Genomic DNA, 19,337 nt, shown 5'->3' on the forward strand with positions numbered 1-19,337 from the left:
TCACAATGTGTTGATCTCCCACTCATTCTTGAAGTAATGTTTTGCTCCATATAGAATCTCTATTTAACATTTTCCCCAGTATTCGAAATCACCACTTTGCCTTTTGGCCCTGTGGGTTTTTATGAGGACTCTGCTGCAGAGCACGTTTTTGTCCTTGCCAAGGCTGCTTCTCCCTTGCTTTTGTGTGTCTTTCTTTTGGCGTGCCTTTCACCCATTTTCTTATAATCTATATCATTGTGAAATCTAGGGCCATTATTTCTTCAAGAACTCATTCCTTCCTTTTCTTCCTTTATAACTCTGACAATATCAGTGATGGTCAGCTTCATGTTGCCACACCAGTTCCCTGGGCTCTGTTTTTTTTTTTTTTAAACTTTCATTTCTGCTCCTTAATCATCCTCCCATTTTGCTGATTCTCTTCCTGCCTTCTCAGAACTACTACTGAAGCCCTAGAGTGAATTCTCCTATTCTGTTATTGTTTTTCCCTATGGATTATTATTTGCTTAGTTTTTATTATTGTGGGTTTTTTTTTCTCTTTGATATTTTTGACTTTGATTCAAGTATTGTTTCTCTGGTTTGGTTTTGAGTTTTGCCTGTATTGCTATTATTTTCTATTTAGCCCTTTAAACATTTTTTTTAATTTTCCATTTTTAAAGCATATTTGAGCCATTTGTTTAAAAATACTTTTACTGCAATTCCAGTGTCCGGGTCTTGTCAGGGACTGTTCACTTGTTTTCATCCTTTGAATGCATTATATCCACCTTCTTCTTTGTAAGGCTTTGGCTTCTTTTTGTAAACTGAACATTAGAATATTATGATGCAGTGGCTACACAAATCAGCTTTTTCTTCCCCATAAGATTTGCTGCTTTTTTTTATTTTTGAAAACTATGAATGTCCCTTTGTCTAGTGACTTCCTCCAGCTCTTGGTTGAAACTCATTGTATGTAGCTGCAGAATTCTCTTTTCCTTAACTATGTCCATCTATTGTCCTGACAGACATTTCTTGGAGCAACAGAAGCTAAAGTGAAATACCACTTGCCCCAACCTTAGCAGTTTGGCTCTAGGCTGTGGTCCTCCTTCAGGACTTAGCTAGACTTCCACGGAGCCTTTAGAGCAACCTCAAGTGAAAGTTAAGCTCTTAGAGCTTTTTTGAGTTTGCAACTTAGAGAGAGCCTGTTCCAAATGACCTAGGATACATGTGTGATTTGAATGCACCAGTTTCAAAACCAAAATTTCAAGCTGACTTATCCTCCGTGACCTTAGACTTTTCCATCTGAGTTCCCGTCTCTTGCTCCAGATTTCTGCAGGTGCTTTGTCTGCTTCACAGCGTTCCCAAGGTATACCAGCTGCTTTTCCAGCCTTCAGTAAGTTACCCTAACCAGGGGTCAGGACCCTTGTATTGTACTTCAGGTATGCCCTGGCAGGTTGGAAGAGATCTAAATTGGGCTGCGAAATGGCTCAGTGAGTAAAGTGCCTGTTCAAGCGTGGAGACCTGAGTTCGCATCTCCAGGGGGGTAAAAAAATGAGGCGCAGCAGTGCACAACAACAAACCCAGTGGTGGGAAAGGGCAGCATGTGATGGGTAGGTACCCCAAACTCACTGGCCAACCAAACTAGCTCAATAGACTAGGTTTTGTGAGAGATCCTGTCTCGAAAAGTAAGGTGGATATCAAAACATTAATTTTCAAGGCTTTTTTTCCCTTGCTTTTTGTGGTGGTGTTTGATTTTGCAAGAGAAACATGAAGTTAGGTGGCTAGGAAGGGAAAGGTGTTCTGGGAGGAGTTAGGGGAGGCGGGGAATATTATCAAAATAGCTGCTGTGAAAATAAAAGTTAATAAAATTAAAAGAAAAAAACTAAGGTGGAGCTCAATCGAGGAAGCTAGCTGACGTTGAACTTTGGCCTCCGAACACACTCATTGGGCTCACACACCCAATTCCCCACACACAACCTAAGAGAAACAAAAGAAAAAAAGCGACATAATTTGTAAGTAAGGTGTACAGGACCAGGGCCCCACAGAATGAACCTTGGCTTCCTTCTTCAAGAACCTTGCTGTAGCTAGGGAGGGGCAGTCCACAGCCAGGTTAGCGCCCATAAAGCTTCCTGTTTTCAGTTTGTCTGTATTTGGACTAAGTGTTCTCTTGATTGCTCTGAACTCTGGTTGTCCAGGTTTCTTGCCCAGTCACTTCTGACAATTTCTGTCTAATCTTTATAATTACATGTTTTCTTTCCTTAATTAACATTTTTGGAGTTGCATACATGAATACTGTATTTACACCATTTCCACTCTATTCTCCCCACTCCAACTATTTTTTTCCTTGCTCCTTGTTACCTAGTGGGGGCAGGAGCTTAACACACTCAACACTTTTCTAGAGGGTTATAAAGTTTCCTTGTTTCTTGATGTTGTCAGGTACTGATGATAAATGCTTAGTTCCAAATGGTCATAGGATGTATTTCATTTACTTAAGAAGAAAAATGTACTTTCTGTCTTTCTTTCTCAGCTTCCAAAATAACGATTCCTATCCCAAGTATTCTTCAGAACTTATCAGTTGTGGGGTAAACTTGTTGCTGTTGCTTTGGTTCGGTTTTGCTTCTTTTGGTGGTTTTTGTTGTTTTGTTTTGTTTTTCTTTGTTTTTACTTTTGTTTTGTTTTTGTTATCACTCTCATTACTAGTGACAGTCTGCCAAATTTGTGAGTCAGGCATTCTTCATTTATGCTTATATTGTTCATATGACCATCATGATGTATGATAGCGGGGGGTGGGGGGATGGAAGAATTTTCCTATTGGTTTTTTTTTCAGCGTGTTTACAGAGTCCTCTTGCACATTCTTTCCCCAGACATCCAGACATGAAATCAACCATTCCCCCACAGAGCTATAGCAGTTAGCATTTATAGACAAGGCATTATAGGTTTGAACATACGCTTGGCTAGCTGTTGTTTCTAAGCATTTACAGAGGGCAGAGTGAGAAAAAGTGCTTCCTTACCGTATTGGTTATTAGGTATTGATTTAGTTAGTGTTAAGACAAAATGTAATTTCACAATTATACTTCCAATTTGAATCAACAAATAATTTTTAAATACAAAATTAAAAATAAAGGAAACCTATTCCACGACAGGAAACCGGATTCTGCTCTTCCTTTTCCCATAAGCAGCCTGATGTGACCTGTGAAAATGGTTTCCTGTTCTCATGACCCAGAAACCCCTATAAAACCACTCAAATCAAGAGCTGCAAATCTTTGTGTTTACTTTAAGAACACCCGTGAAACTTCCCAGGCCATCAAGGGTTTGCAGATCCGAAAAGCAACAAGGGCTGGATCCATTGGTTACACCTGAGTCCTGTCGTTCAGTCGCCTCTCAATGAATAGACCCACCAGTTGGGAAGCAAGCCTTCAACACCTGAGCCTTTTGGGGACATGTCAAAACTATAACACCAACCACAAATTTAAAAGGCTCAGAATAATGTTCTGAGTGGTTTTTTTGCAATTCCTTTTGTTTTTATGGTGTACCCCACTATTATAGCTTGATAACTTGTAATATTCCTTTCTGAATGGTTCTATTATAAACTGGGTGGATATATTTAAGTTCACTTCTTTTATCTTCATGCTAGGGACTGATTTCTTTAAATATATTCAGATAATACTTGTTTTATCATTTGGTTAATTATTAACCTAGTTCCAAAGTCAACTCTGCCAAAGAACACAAATTTAAAGAACTTTAATTTTTTACCTGTTCCCTAGCTTCTATCACTCTCACTGTGGATGGCTACTTTTAAAATTATTTTTATTTTGTGTATATGGGTGTTTTGCCTGCATGCATGTCTGCATCCGATCCTCAGGACTGGAATTACAGACAGTTGTGAGCTGCTGTGTGGGTGCTGGGAACTGAACTCAGGTTCTCCTCAAGAGTAGCCCATGCTCTTAGCTATTGAGCCATCTCTCTAGCCCACAGGAATAACTTTTTAATCTATTTAATGACATGTCTTTCCATTTTTCATATGATAAACAGATGTGTATTTGTATGTTAATTCTAGTAGTGCTCAAACTAAACAGAAAAGAATTCTAGTTTATGATTCTTCATCTCATTTTTAGAAAGACGCGAAGTCTGAATATATCTTGTCTCTTTCCCAATTTTCTTGAACATGTAGTTATTCACAACCTGTAAATGCCAGTGTTGCCTGTACTTATTTGATATTCATTTGTTAGGAATATGTAACTGAAGTAGGAAATTATAATCTGAAATTTCTAAGATAAAAATATAAAGCACGGTTTTAGGAGAAATTTTCATAAAGCATGTATTTACCCTTATAGTCTCTAGTAATACTTTGGGGGGGACGGTGTGGGTTTGTGGGGGTGTGTGCTCATGACTTAGTCCTGACAAGTTCAATAATGTAATTTTTCCATAAGGTAAGATAAGTGTTTATTTTTAAAAGATTAAGATACCATATGACTTGATCATGCTGTGGGAATGATCAAGTTACTTGCTGCTGCTGTTCATCTTTTTCTTTTAGACACTGTCTCACAAACACAGCCCGCCTGTGTCTCTTAAGTCACAATTCTCATGCCTCTGACTTTCAGTTTTTGAATTGCTAAGATTATAGGCTTGTGCCACTATGCTCAGGTACTTCCTGTTGTCCCAAGTACTTCTATTAGTTTAAATAAAAGGGATTAATTATAGGGAATTTAAAAAGTAAAATCAGTTCTCAATCTTCTATTTAAGCCTGTTTCCTTGGAGTATATTCCTTTTTTTTTTCATGTGTGGGTCATTTGTTTATCCATTTCCTTATCAATAGTCACCATAAGAACATCCATAAGCCTGATTTTGAACTTAAAATAACTCTTGTGGCACTGCAGTGTTTTAGATTCCCAATGAAAAGAAGTTTGTGTTCAGTTTCTATATCCTCCCTTCTGATGCTGTTTTTTAACATGAATCATTTTTTCAGTAGATGGCCAGCTAATTTAAAAAACCAAGCACTGTGGTTGGTGTATGGATTTTGATAGAGGATTAAATCTGAAATTGCCAAGAGTGGTGTATTAACCACAGTGAAGCCATGTTGCTCTGTCTCATCAAGGCTTCTTATGCTAGGACAGGAGTCGACCACAGGACACAAACAATTGTCAAGAAGCAACTTGGCAAACTTGGTTAACTTCAAAATGCAGTTGCTCATAGCTTGTCTTAGTAGAACTGACAACATGAAAGTCTGATTTTTACATCTAATTTCTGTTCTGATTTTAGCATGAGTGTGTCTTTACGCCCAAAGGTGTGTTATTCAATCAAAATATTTAGTCGTGCCAAATTTCTTAGCACAATGTCTGATGTATAACAGGTACACAATAATTGTTGAACAACTCTCATACTGTGTGAGGGATAACGTATATTCTGCTTTAGAAACCAAACATAGGGCTGGAGAGATGGCTCAGAGGTTAAGAGAATTGCTTGCTCTTCCAAAGGTCCTGAGTTCAATTCCCAGCAACCACATGGTGGCTCACAGCCATCTATAATGAGGTGTGGTGCCCTCTTCTGGAGTGCAGGCATACACACAGACAGAATGTTATATACATAATAAATAAATAAATAAATATAAAAAAGAAACCAAACATACCAGTTTCATTGCACATAGATAATAAACTGGTTTCTTAGTAGCAAACAGATGGCTCATTCAACAAGGCACTTGTCTTGCAAGGTTGACAAACTGAGCTCAGATCCCTAGCACCCACTTAAAAAGACAAGCAGAGAACATACCTGTAATTCCACTGCCGTGGAGACAGAGCAGGCAAGATACCTGGAGGTTGCTGGCCAGCCAGTCTAGACAATAAGTAAGTGTCAGGTTCAGTTAAAGAACCTGTCTCAAAAGATAAGGTGGAGAGCAATATAGGAAAATACTCAACATCAACTTCTGGCCCTCTATGCACACACACACACGCACACGCACACACACATGCGCACGTGTGTGTATATACATATATATGCATGCATTATTATACACAAAAAGAATAATATTAGAGACCTCCTTTTAACATTTGATTGTGTGCACATGTGTGCACAGCAGAGCTCACATGTAGAAATCAGAGGATAGTTTGCGAGAGTTGTCTCTTCACCCCATGTTGAGGCCTAGGGGACTGAATTCAGATTGTCAGGCTCAGCAGCAACCACCATTGCCCAAAGAGCCATTTCACCAGCCCCAGTCCTGAGATATTTATCTCAATTTACTTCCCTTTTCCTTTATCATAAGCTATGTGTATCTGGAAGGAGTATCATACACACTAAATGTAAACTTTTATAGGAGAAATGTTATTCGACAAAATAACTGTATTTGTTAGATTACTTTTAGCAGAAATTAAGTTTTATTTTGGACGTGGTTTCTACCAATAATGAATGATTTCCATAGTTACCTGACACACACCTACAACCCCAACCTTTGAGAGCCCCTCAAGAGCCCAAGGGAGAATGACCAGAGGTTCAAGGCAAGTTTCAGTTGCATATTGAGTTAATAGTCCAACCTGGACTACATGAGACTCTATAAAAATACAAATGATACCGGTGTGCTACTCTGTTGCTGTGATAAAACGCTAATCAAAAGCAACTTGATGTACATGTGAGAGTCAATCTTGACGGGTATGTCTAATGGCAGGAACTCAAGACAGGAACCTCCTTCAGGCGGTAGCTGAAGGAGAGACCATAAAGGAACGCTGCTTATTGACTTGCTTCCTTTGGCTTGCTAAACTGTCTTACAGCCCAGGAATTAAACTGCCTACAGTTATGGTAATTTCTCACAGACATGGCTACAGAACAGCCTAATCTGGACAGTCCCCAACTTGAGATGCCCTCAGCTGACTCTGGGCTTTATCAAATTGACAGTTGAAGCTACTGACACAAAGAAATGAATGAATATTACTATATTACTATTGTAATGAATTTGATTTCACTTTGGTTGAATTACATACAATAAAAGGAACATGTTTATTCAAGAGCATTTGGAGGAAAATTTATTTAGAAAGCAAATTTAATTTTTTCTGAACGTTTTTCAAAACTTTTGCACATTTTTAATTTTTTTATTTTATGTATATGGTTGTTTTGCCTGCACGTATGTTGTTGCACCACACATGTTCCTGGTGCTTGCATAGGACAGAAGAGGGTGCTAAATCCCCTAGGACTGGGGTTATGAACTGTTGTGAATCATTATGTGAGTACTGGGAATTGAACCTAGGTCCTCTGCAAGAACAAGTGCTCTTAACCACTGAGCCATCACTGCAGACTCCCCTTTCCTTACTTCAATAAGAAGTACCTTTTGGATACTCGGTTTTCATCTTAAAGCTGCTTAACTCTTCCTCGTTAATCTCTAATGTAATGAATGCCTCGATTTAGCTAGTTTATGGGCCCATTGTGCTTGTCACATTGTGCTTTGAACAGGTTGCAAAAGTTCAAGCGTTAGTTACAGAGGGAGGTCCAGAAGAACAACAAGCGATGGCTGGGAGAGTCAGCTGTGGAGAGACAAGATGTTCTGCTTGAGAGACCACCTACACTACAGTCATGTTTATCCTGAAAGTATTCCACGGAAATTTATTTTGGAGCATGGGAAGTTTCTCGCCCAGCAGTTTAATACTCAACCTGCAAAGTACGTACCCCCAGAAGGGAAGCCACCCAAACTCGATGAATTTCCGAGTGCTCGAAGCCTTGGCCATTTTGAAGTAACCATCCTAGGTAAGTGAACTGCTTTTTTCTTATTCTTGAATATTATTAATTGAATGTATTTACTTGTATTTATTTATCTGTGTATTTGTGTAAAATTTAATGTACTTATTAAATATAGTTAGAAGTTAGACTTAAAATATATAAGCACCCTCTCCCAGACACAAGTCCAAGGGGGGATTTCTCTTTGGCTCAAACTAAATGAGGGAAGCACTAATTATGAAATTAAGATCAGCTTGGTTGGCGTCTCAACACTGGCAAGTCTTTAGAAATTTGGGGGGTGATGAGAATGGGAACTAAGGGAGTCCTTTACCCATGACTGACATAACTACTCTGTTGATCTTGGTCCTAACTTTTGCCAGTGGTGTTTTCACCATTATTCCCTTCTGTCCATTCCTTCCTGTTTCCTCTAATGTAAATATGCGTGCATCTAGTACAAGGTATAAATATCCATAGATAACGAAAGATCTAACTTTCAGATGGTTTTCTCTTGATAATGGTGCTTGAGCTCGTCACGTACACTACCAAACTTTGTTCCATATCTAGGAAATAAAACTTAGCCCAAGATTTCCCATAAGTCACATAAAATAACCACAGAAACAAAGAGTCATAAAGAAACACAGAGACTGAATGGTTTTTTTTTAACATGCTACAGACTGAAGCAGATTGACTGTACTTCTCATCTGACTCATATGTAATTGTCACTTTTTATTAGCTTTGGCTATGAGTCGGCTAAAAGCAAGGGTATAAGGAACACAAATTTGTCATTCTGTTCACCAGATCGGATCAATGTTAGAACTGTGCTATTTTTATATAAATGATATCTTACCTGTTTTCAAGGGTGGTTTAGAGATGAAACATGAGGCATTTATGAATTTTAAAGGAAGGATAGAATGTAGTTGTTACTAGATCCATAAAGATAACCAATTTACTACCATTTGGCAGTAATTTTCCCTGAGCTTTCTGGAATGGAGAAAGAACATTCTTTTATTTATTTGATTGCCTATTCAATTTAGAGCTAAAGAAAAATTATACGGCTTCAAGTCTCACATTCAAGTTGAGCAGAAAGCAGGCCATGATTAAAAATCACATTTCCTGAGTCTCTTAACCACTTTTGTTTCAGAGAAAACAAGTATTCAATATTAGAATAATATTTTCTAATTAAAACAAAATTTAAGTCTAAATATACCATGTAAAGTTATTATTAACACAGTTACAAATGAGCTTTTATGTTCAACTAGTTTTGATTTGCAAAGCAATGAAAATATATGAGATACCTTATTCCTACCTTAACTTTATAACATACATAGTCACCTATAACAGTGAGGCATATCTAAATAAATCTCACAAATGAGTATATTATATCATGTTATTTTATAACCCATAAATTCTGCTCTTTCATGCTTTAACTTAATACAGAGATAAAAGGTATAGAGCTAAGGTATGGTAAAGGGTCTTTTGATTGTCAGGCAACCTTGGTGAGAAGGTACAGCTTATCAAAATCAATTTGAGTTTCGTTCCCTATGGGTAAACAGGTTTTTACAGGTCTCAAACTATTAGACACACATTATGATCAAACCAGGAAACTGAAACTAGCAAAATATGCTACTCTACTGAACATTTAATAATGTGTGATCTTTCACTCACAGGTTTGAACCATGAGATTGCGATTGATGTTCCATTCCTACCTATGTATTCTCCAGAGGATGTGAAAACATCTCAAATAGACACGTTATTGACCTGCATGAATTACAGTTGTGTGTACCCACCACAAGCACGTGGCCGTGAAAGAGTGCCAGATCCCAAGGCAATTGCAGGTAACTCTTCTTTTTGTTCAGAAAAAAAAAATACTATAAAGAACTGTCACCTTTTCTCAATTTTATTATTTAAACTACTGTAGCCTTAACTCATTTGCTAAGTGTATCCCCTAAGACTTAAATGTGAGTGTGTCTTTTAAATAAATTAAATAGCGTGTTTCCATTCCAGTGAGCCATAAAGAACCCTTTTATGGTTATAATTACTTCATCAGACTGACAGGGTATGTACATGAATTAGTGTAAATCTTCCCTTTTGTCCTTTATATTTTTGCTGTATAATTGCCTCAAATTATAATATGCTAGCAATTCTACAGAATAATTGGTTTCTCATAAATGTTTGGTTATTCAAGTGCTATGTATACATTCTGCTCCTTCAGGACAGCTAAGACTATATGTGAGCCCAATAATGAAACTCTAGCTATTTATGCTTCTTCCTACAATACCAAGTTCTCCATTCTTTGCTTAAAAACTTAACTCTGCAATTATGGTTGTTTATTCTGTTGTAGTCTCTATTTCTTGAGCAAGTGGTAAAGCTTCTAGTCATTTTCATTGAGTGCAACAGGATAATACAGTTGAAAGAGCATTTAAGAAAGCCATTTATTGCAAGTTTCGGGTGGGTCCCTCCAAACTGATGAAACTCTGGAAGTTCTCTTGATTTGGAGCATATTTTATTAACTCTTCCTGATGATGTCACTTGGCATGCCTGCTTGTACAAACTGAGTTTCAGTATCTAAATTTATGAGATTCGGAATTTTTTTTCTATTTTAGAGATGATTAATTAATTTGTAATATCATTTCCTATATTGCAACCCCTTGGGTTTTCAGTAGTCTTAAATCCCCTAACTAGTGGAAATATTTCTGTATTCATATTTTCCCTTTGTGTCATATCTGCCCTGTCACATACTTTCTGGGATATGCATATGCAATTATTGATATACATTTGTAGGTCAGAGTTCTCACTTATCTGCTCATGGCTAGTGCCAGTATTCTTCCAGTCGTCATTAGCGTGGTCACATGAAAAGTGCCTGGTACTAGTCTGCTAGGTAGTTAATATTTGGACATGAAGGACACAGATCACTAGAGGAGAAAAAAAAAACAAAGTGATTCATTGTGAGTGAGATAACACTTTTTTATGGCACAGCAGTAAAAATGATAGTGTTGGTGTCGTTCTGTGTTGAACAGTGTGCCTGGCCTTTCAACTAACTAATGCTCTTAGAGAGCCTGACACAGTGAATACTGCTACCCCCTGTTTAAAGGTAACTACACTGGAATTCAGTGTCTCGCCAACATGAATTACAGAGCTAGGATTGGAATCTGAAAGTTGGCCCAATTCCAAACTTTCCCATTCCTTTCCCACTTCTAATGTAAGAGATCAAATAGGCTTGGTGCTCTAAAGCAGTGGCTCATGGGATAACACTGTTGTCATCTATTTTTTTGGGGGGGGGGGGCGGGTTGAGACAGGGTTTCTCTGTAGCTTTGGAGCCTGTCCTGGAACTAGCTCTTGTAGACCAGGCTGGTCTCGAACTCACAGAGATCCACCTGCCTCTGCCTCCCGAGTGCTGGGATTAAAGGCGTGCGCCACCACCGCCCGGCCTCACTGTTGTCATCTTGTAAACACAAATAGCGACTCTCTTTTCAATCACAAAGGCTACACACAGTAATAATTTAAAATTTCTAACAGTTGCAGAAAAATCCTGTGTAACAGTGACAGTTCCCCTTGTCTTCCCTTGTCTGTTCTTTCGCACTTGTTTGCCATGTTTACTGATTAAATTTTTCCATCAAATAAATGCACATAAGTTGAATTCTAGGAACATAGTTTTTTATTTTTATTGAGCTCTACATTTTTCTCTGCTCCCCTTCCTGCCTCTCCCCTCTCCCTTCAACCCTCCCCCAAAGTCCCCATGTTTCCAATTTACTCAGGAGATCTTGTCTTTTTCTACTTCCCATGTAGATTAGATCTATGTAAGTCTCTCTTAGTGTCTGCATTGTTGTCTAAGTTCCCTGGGATTGTGGTTTGTAGGCTGGTTTTCTTTGCTTTATGTTTAAAAACCACCTATAAGTAAGTACATGTAATAATTGTCTTTCTGTTTCTGGGTTACCTCACTCAAAATAATGTTTTCTAGCTCCATCCATTTTCCTGCAAAATTCAAAATGTCATTATTTTTTCTTCTATCTAGTACTCCATTGTGTAAATGTACCACATTTTCCTTATCCATTCTTCAGTAAAGGGACATTTCAGTTGATTCCTGGTTCTGGCTATGACAAACAAAGCTGCTATGAACATGGTTGAGCACATGTCCTTGTGGCATGATTGAGCATCATTTGGATATATACCAAAAAGTGGTATTACTGGGTCTTGAGGAAGGTTGTTCCCTAATTTTCTGAGAAATTGCTACACTGACATCCAAAGGAGCTGTACCAGCTTGCATTCCCACCAGCAATGCAGAAGTGTTCCCTTTTCCCCAGAACCTCCCCAGCATAAGTTGTCATCGGTGTTTTTGATCTTGGTCATTCTTACAGGTGTAAGATGGAATCTCAGAGTTGTTTTGATTTGCATTTCTCTGATGACTAAGGATGTTGAACATTTCCTTAAGTGTCTTTCAGCCATTTTAGATTCCTCTGTTGAGAGTTCTCTATTTAGGTCTGTACTCCATTTTTTTATTGGATAATTTGTTCTTTTGATGACCAATTTCTTTAGTTCTTTGTATATTTTGGAGATCAGACCTCTATCTGATGTGGGGTTAGTGAAGATCTTTTCCCATTCTGTAGGCTGCTATTTTGTCTTGTTGACTGTCTTTTGCTTTACAGAAGCTTTTCAGTTTCTGGGGGTCCCATTTATTAATTGATTCTCTCAGTATCTGTGCTGCTGGGGTTATATTTAGGAAGTGGTCTCCTGTGCCAATGCGTTCAAGTGTATTTCCCACTTTCTCTTCTATGAGGTTCAATGTGGCTGGCTTTATGTTGTGGTCTTTGATCCATTTGGACTTGAGTTTTGTGCATGGTGATAGATAGGGGTCTATTTTCATTCTTCTTCATTTTGCTATCCAGTTATGCCAGCATCATTTGTTTAATATGCTTTCTTTTTTCCATTTGTTATTATTTTGCTTCTTTGTCAAAAATCAGGTGTTCAAAGGTGTATGGATTAACATCCGAGTCTTCTATTCAGTTCCTGTCTGTTCTTATGCCAATGCCAGGCTGTTTTCAGTACTGTAGCTCTGTAGTAGAGTTTGAAGTCAGGGATTGAGATGCCTCTAGAAGTTCTTTTATTGTACAGGATTGTTTTGGATATCCTGGGTTTTTTGCTTTTCCATATGAAGTTGAATACTATTCTTTCGAGGTCTGTGAAGAATTTTGCTGGGATTTTAATGGGCATTGCATTGAATTTGTAAATTGCTTTTGGTAAGATTGCCATTTTTACTATGTTAATTCTGTCTACCCGAGACAATGGAAGATCTTTACACTTTCTGGTGTCTTACTCAATTTCTTTCTTCAAAGATTTAAAGTTCTTGTCATACAAGTCTTCCACTTGTTTGATTAGAGTTACTCTGAGATATGTTATGCTAATTGTGGCTATTGTGAAGGGCGATGTTTCTCTGATTTCTTTCCCAGCCCTTTTATCATCTGTGTACAGGAGGGCTACTGACTTTTTTAAGTTAATCTTGTATCCTGCTACATTACTGAAAATGTTTATGAGTTATAAGGAAGTTTCTTGGTAGAATTTTTGGGGTTGCTTATGTAAACTATCTTATCATTAGCAAATAGTTAGAGCTTGACTTCTTTTCTGATTTGTATCCCCTTGATCTCCTTTTGGTGTCTTATTGCTCTAACTAGGACCTCAAGAACTATATTGAATAGATATAGAGAGAGTGGACAACCTTGTCTTGTTCCTGATTTTAGAAGGGGATGTTGGCTGTCGTCTTGCTGTATATTGCCTTTATTATGTTTAGGTATGTTCCTTGCATCCCTGTAAGACCTTTATTATGAAGGGATGTTGTATTTTGGAATTCAATAGACACAGTTTTTTAATCAGCTCCCCCTAAGTACACCTTGGAAAATTGTCATGCCGTTATAGAAAGAGCTTTCTCATTCTACTCAGGAACAACAAAATATTCTACAGTGTGACCAAATCAAAATTTGCTTTAATGGGCCCCCACTGAAGAGTGTTAAAGATTGGTTCCAGCCAGGCCAGGCATGTTATGTATAAATAAGTCACCTAATTATTTGCTTATTTTTGTCTTTTCTAGAAACTTTACTGCTAGCATTTTTTACATTTTCCTACGAATATTATTCTCTTTGTTTTCGAGACAGGGTTTCTCTGTGTAGCTTTGGAGCCTGTCCTGGCACTCGCTCTGTAGACCAGGCTGGCCTCGAACTCACAGAGATCCACCTGCCTCTGCCTCCTGAATACTGGGATTAAAGGTGTGTGCCACTACCACCCAGCAAATATTATTCATGTTATTATTAACTTGTGGCCTGTCTTTTCATATTGAAAAAAATATCTTTCATTGTATATTAAAAGTACTTTTACCCAGTTTGACAATTATTGAAAGGAGGGCATACTTTGGTATTCAAATAATTTTATTCTAAGTACTCAGCTAAATAATGATATATTTGTGGTTCCTCGTTTTATGTCATATTCAAAGGCATAACTGGTTCAAAACTATAAAAATTCACTCCTCTTTTGGGGAGATGGCTCATTCAGTAAAATGTTTGCTGTACATGCATGATGACCTGAGTTCAGATTCCCTAGCATTTATGTAAAATGTGGGCTTGGTGACAGGCAGAGACAGGCAGATCCCTGGGTGCTTGGAGGTCAGCCAGCACAAACTGTTCAGCAAGTACTTGGCCCCAGTGAGAGACTCTCACAAGGTTCTTTATCTCTAGAGGAATGATACCTAAGGTTGACCTCTGACCTCCACACACAAACACACGCACACATGCACATATACATACATATACCCTAATTGCTGTTTTGAGGCTATTTTTTATAGTTTTTTTCCTTCCATATATATTGTTATTGTGATGAAATGCCAGAAACTTAAGCAGTAATTCTCATTTCCTCTTCCCCAACTCCTTGGTAACTCTTCCACTTTCTCTTTAAATTGCCCTATTAAAGGTATTTTATTTAAATCATAAAATATTTGCCCTATTGTTTTTGGCTTGGTTACCTTAGCATAACATGGTCAGGGTTCATCCGTGTTAGAATATGTATCACAATGTTATTTCTTTTTATAGCTGAATGATTTCTCATTGGATTATATGTCACATTTTGTTTATCCATTCATCTGTTAAATTTCTAGAAATTTAGCTTATTTACAACTTTTGATATTGTAAATAATTCAATTATGATCATTTGTATACATGCATGCCTTTGGATCCATGTCTTCAGTTCTTCAGGTGCATATAAATACCTAGAAATAGAATTACTCAATTATATGTTATTCTTATGTGTAAGTTTTTGAGAAATAAACTGTTTTCTATAGCAATTACACTATTTAACATATCCCACCAGCAATATATGCATAGCCTAGTTTCTCCACAGCCTTACCAAAATTCGTTAATTTCTGATTGTTTTGGTTAATTTTTAAATAATTAAAAGTTTATTTTTAAATTGTATCCCCGTGTGTGTGTGTGTGTGTGTGTGTGTGCGTGCATGTGTCTATGTTCACACACACGTGCACACACAGACACACACACATACACACACTGTGTCACACACACATGTATGCCATGGGAGTACATGTGGAGGTCAGAGGACATCTTGTAGGATTCAGTTTTCCTCTTCAATTCTGTGAATTCCAGGGATCAAACGCAAGACTTCCCCCATGTACCCTTATCCTTGGGACATCTTGAAGTCTGTTGTTTTGTTTATAGCTGTACGAATGGACAGGTGGTATTCTTAGTTCTAAATTTCTCATAATTACTAATGGTTTCAGTAGCTTTTCATGGACATATAGGCCACATATATGTCGTTGGAGAACTTTATATTCAGGTCCTTTGCTCACCTTTTAATTTTTAGTGGGCTAAGTTGTCATTAATGGGGCTTTGCTTTGCCAGTTTAAATTTTTAACCCATTTAGAATTAGTTCACGTGGAGGGTGAGATAAGGATCTAGCTTTATATTTTGTAAATGTTTAGCCATTTATCACAAATCATTTAGCAAATCTTACTGATATAAAATATTTCTTGATGTAATTTTAATCATGAAGTAGAAGGATATACATATTTACATATATATGTATACATGAAATTATTGTTTTGTTTTGGGGGTTTTTTTTGGTATTTCAAGACAGGGTTTCTCTGCAGCTTTTTTAGAGCCTGGCCTGGAACTAGCTCTTGTAGACCAGGCTGGCCTCGAACTCACAGAGATCCGCCTGCCTCTGCCTCCCGAGTGCTGGGATTAAAGGCGTGCGCCACCACCGCCCGGCGAAATTATTGTTAATGTACCCATTGAACAACAGTTCGTAACTGTAGTGTAATACAGAATAATGTTCATATATTTAGAAAACACTTTATCCTCTGTGTAACGAGGGTTCCCTATATGGATTTCAGAGATGAGAATTACTGTACTGTATGTGGTAGGTTGAACTGTGCTGTAGTTACAAAGCAGCTCTAAAGCCACAGTGGCTGAGCATGAGTACAGTTTCTTGCTCAAGTGTAATGCAATCAGTCAGTAACTTGCTTTAGACCTTGTAGATTTTTCCAAAATAATAATTAATTGCATATAAAAATAAGATAACTAGGGGCTGGGGAGATGGCTCATCAGTTAAGAGCACTGACTGCTCTTCCAGAGGACCCAGAGTTCAGTTCCCAGCACCCACATGGCAGCTCACAACTGTCTGAAGACCCAGATCCAGGGGATCTGACACCTTCACACCAATGAACATAAAATAAAGTTAAATAAACCATAAGAAATATTTTTTAAAAAGACTGGTATCAGTCATAACATCAGTGTCTCTGCTTCTGCTGCTTTAAAAAAAGGAGAAGAATATAAAAAAAATAAGATAGCTAATCTTCAAACTTCTTTAAAATCTAAGATGTTTGTCTGTGACCTTGAAAATATGTAGATTTGCTTTACTCTGTAAAAAAGAAAAGGAAACAGAAAACTAAATATTCTAGGAAATGCATGTAAAAATATTATTGACTGCACCTATTGATAGATGTGCTTTCTGTCTGGAGAAGTTTCGTAAATGCATGTGATGAACTACAAAGAAGATTAGAGCCATCATTAATATTGTAAGAAAAAGATCATCAGTTTGTGTGATTATAAATCCAAGTAAATATTTAACTATTTTACAATGCTTACCATCTGTTTTTCACTTTTAGGTGATATTATAAAAGCAGCAGCTGAACTGGATAGAGTCCACATCATCTGTATCTTGGATATCTGTAATTTGGGTAACAATAAAGTGGAGGTCTGCTTGCAGAAAATTTATAGTCCGGAATGGGCTTCTTAAAGATTAGCACACAAAATAATTATAGGGTATATGTAGAATACTGCTTTAAAGAGAATCTATTCTTTTCTTGGTATTTTCATCAGAATATTCCAAGAACTCTAAAGTTAAGTGGTTTTCAGTTCATCTTGTATTTGACATTCTCACTTCATACTAGATTCATTATTGGAAAAACCATCAAGACAATTTTCTGTCAGACGTTTCTTCAGTGGTGTGTGACTATTAACTTGTAACAATTTATGTTATACTGTTCCTTTTGCAAAGTGTATTTTTGTTCAAACATCTCGGTACAATGCATCCTGGCCAACACAATTTAACATCTCCCTGATTTTATTCACATATGGTGATAAATCTTGCTTTACAAATTCAAAGACCGAGTTATCATTCTCCAAAAGTGATCACCTACATTTATTGTAAACAAAGTAATTCCTATCATGTCCAGAAACCTGCATACAGATTATAATGATCCAGCTGCCCTCCCTTCTCTACATTTGCTATAAAATGAATATATTGAAGAACGTTATCATATAAGTTTTTTATTTTTATTAAAAATTTCCATCTCCTCCCCTCCTCCCACTTCCCTCCCCTCCCCTCCACCCACACCTCCACTCCCTCCCTCTCCAGGCCAAAGAGCAGTCAGGGTTCCCTACACTATGGGAAGTTCAAGGTCCTCCCAACTCCCCCCAGGTCCAGGAAGGTGAGCATCCAAATTGACAATGCACACACAGAGCCCACCCATGCCGTAGACATGTGGCTAAATAAGTGAGATGTCAAATGAGAGTAAATATTTCTGTATCAAGATGAATCTGATTGTGGTTGAGGTCTAAACTGGCAAGAATTCTTTATGGCCCTATAATTTTGTGACATCATGTGTGCTATACAGTGTGATAGGCAGCCTACAAACTTAAAGGCATACTGTATTTTGTTCATAAAGGTGTTCAATTTTCTTTGTAACTGTATTGAGGGTTAAACTGTGAATCCTTGTGTTACTAGTTTCGTAGCGGTATTAAATAAGTGAACATGCAATAACTCTTTTGTTCTCCTGTCTTATTTTGAATGCAGTTCATGTGTGTCTTCCATATTGAATGACACACATATATGTGTACGTGTGGTTATAAGTGATCCAAGGTGATTTTCTCTCACTGGTTTCAAGACTGTCATTTTTCAAGTAGAATTTAGGATTTGGGGTTTATTTTTATTTTTTATTTTTTTTTATTTAGTAAAAATTTCCTCCTCCTCCCTGCCTCCCATTTACCTGCCTCCCATTTACCCCCTCCCTCCTCCACTCTCCCTCCCTCTCCTGTCCAGAGAGCACTAAGGGTTCCCTGCCCTATGGGAAGTCCAAGTTCCTCCCCTCTCCATCCAGGTCCAGGAAGGTGAGCATCCAAATAGGCCAGGCCCCCCCAAAGCCAGTATGTGTAGTAGGGTCCGAATCCCGTGTCATTGTCCTTGGCTTCTCAGCAGCCCTCATTGTCCTCCATGTTCAGGGAGTCCGGTTTTATCCTGTGCTTTTTCAGTCCCAGTCCAGCTGGGCTTGGTGAGCTCCGAATAGACCAGCCCCACCATCTCAGTGGGTGGGAGCACTCCTCGCAGTCCAGACTTCCTTGCTCATGTTTTCCGTCCTTCTGGGGTTTATTTTTAAAGGGCAGTTTGATTTTAGAACCACGTACATAAGGGGGAATTGACATAGCTGTTAATTGAAAGGCACAAAGATATAAAAAGTCTACACAGGCATACTTTCTGTTCTTATATTGAAGTTTATATGCCAGGGGCTGGGGATGGAGAGGTAACTCTGTGATTAAGAGAACTTATTGCTCTTGCAGAGAACCAGGGTTTGGTTCCCAGCACCAACATATTGATTCACAACCATCTCTAAAGCCAGTTCCAGAGTATCTAACCCCCTCTGCTGACCTCTGTAGGTAGTAGGCATGAATGCGGGACACATGAATATACGTAAGGAAAACATTCATACACATAAAATAGCATAAATGTTTTTAAGTTTTTAAGAAATTTATATTTTACTAATATAAATAATCTATGTAATATATTTATCAAAATTCAGAGTTAAACATCTGTGTTCATATTTCTGGCTATTGCAGAAGGTACATATTTGCTGTAGCTGTTTCCAAAAGAAAGCGGCAAACTACCATCCGAAGACTATTAATTTCAAATATACGAGTGTGATGCCATCTTCCAAGAAACAAGTCAGTTGGTGAATGACAAAATACTATGCACTCAAGGACCATAGTCTTTCCCTAGAATTTCTAATTTTTGAATAGCACATGAGAGGTAGATATTAAAATACTTGGGCAAGTTGGTGAAGCGATAATTTGAAAACATATTCTCTGCCAAATATGTATTTAATTTGCTTTTTGCTTTAAGTAATT

General features: G+C 37.7%; 1 protein-coding gene across 1 annotated transcript in view; it reads left to right on the forward strand.

Moving 5' to 3' along the window:
- Window positions 1-16,953, forward strand: part of Radx (RPA1 related single stranded DNA binding protein, X-linked) — a 78,531-nt gene extending 61,578 nt beyond the window's left edge. Inside the window, 3 exon segments of the mRNA XM_038317327.1 lie at window positions 7,402-7,692; window positions 9,330-9,497; window positions 16,823-16,953. Of these exon segments, the coding sequence (XP_038173255.1) occupies window positions 7,402-7,692; window positions 9,330-9,497; window positions 16,823-16,953 (590 nt within the window).
- Window positions 16,954-19,337: the final 2,384 nt, after the last annotated feature.

This window comes from Arvicola amphibius, chromosome X (assembly GCF_903992535.2).
Source record: "Arvicola amphibius chromosome X, mArvAmp1.2, whole genome shotgun sequence".
NCBI classification, from domain to species: Eukaryota; Metazoa; Chordata; class Mammalia; order Rodentia; family Cricetidae; genus Arvicola; species Arvicola amphibius.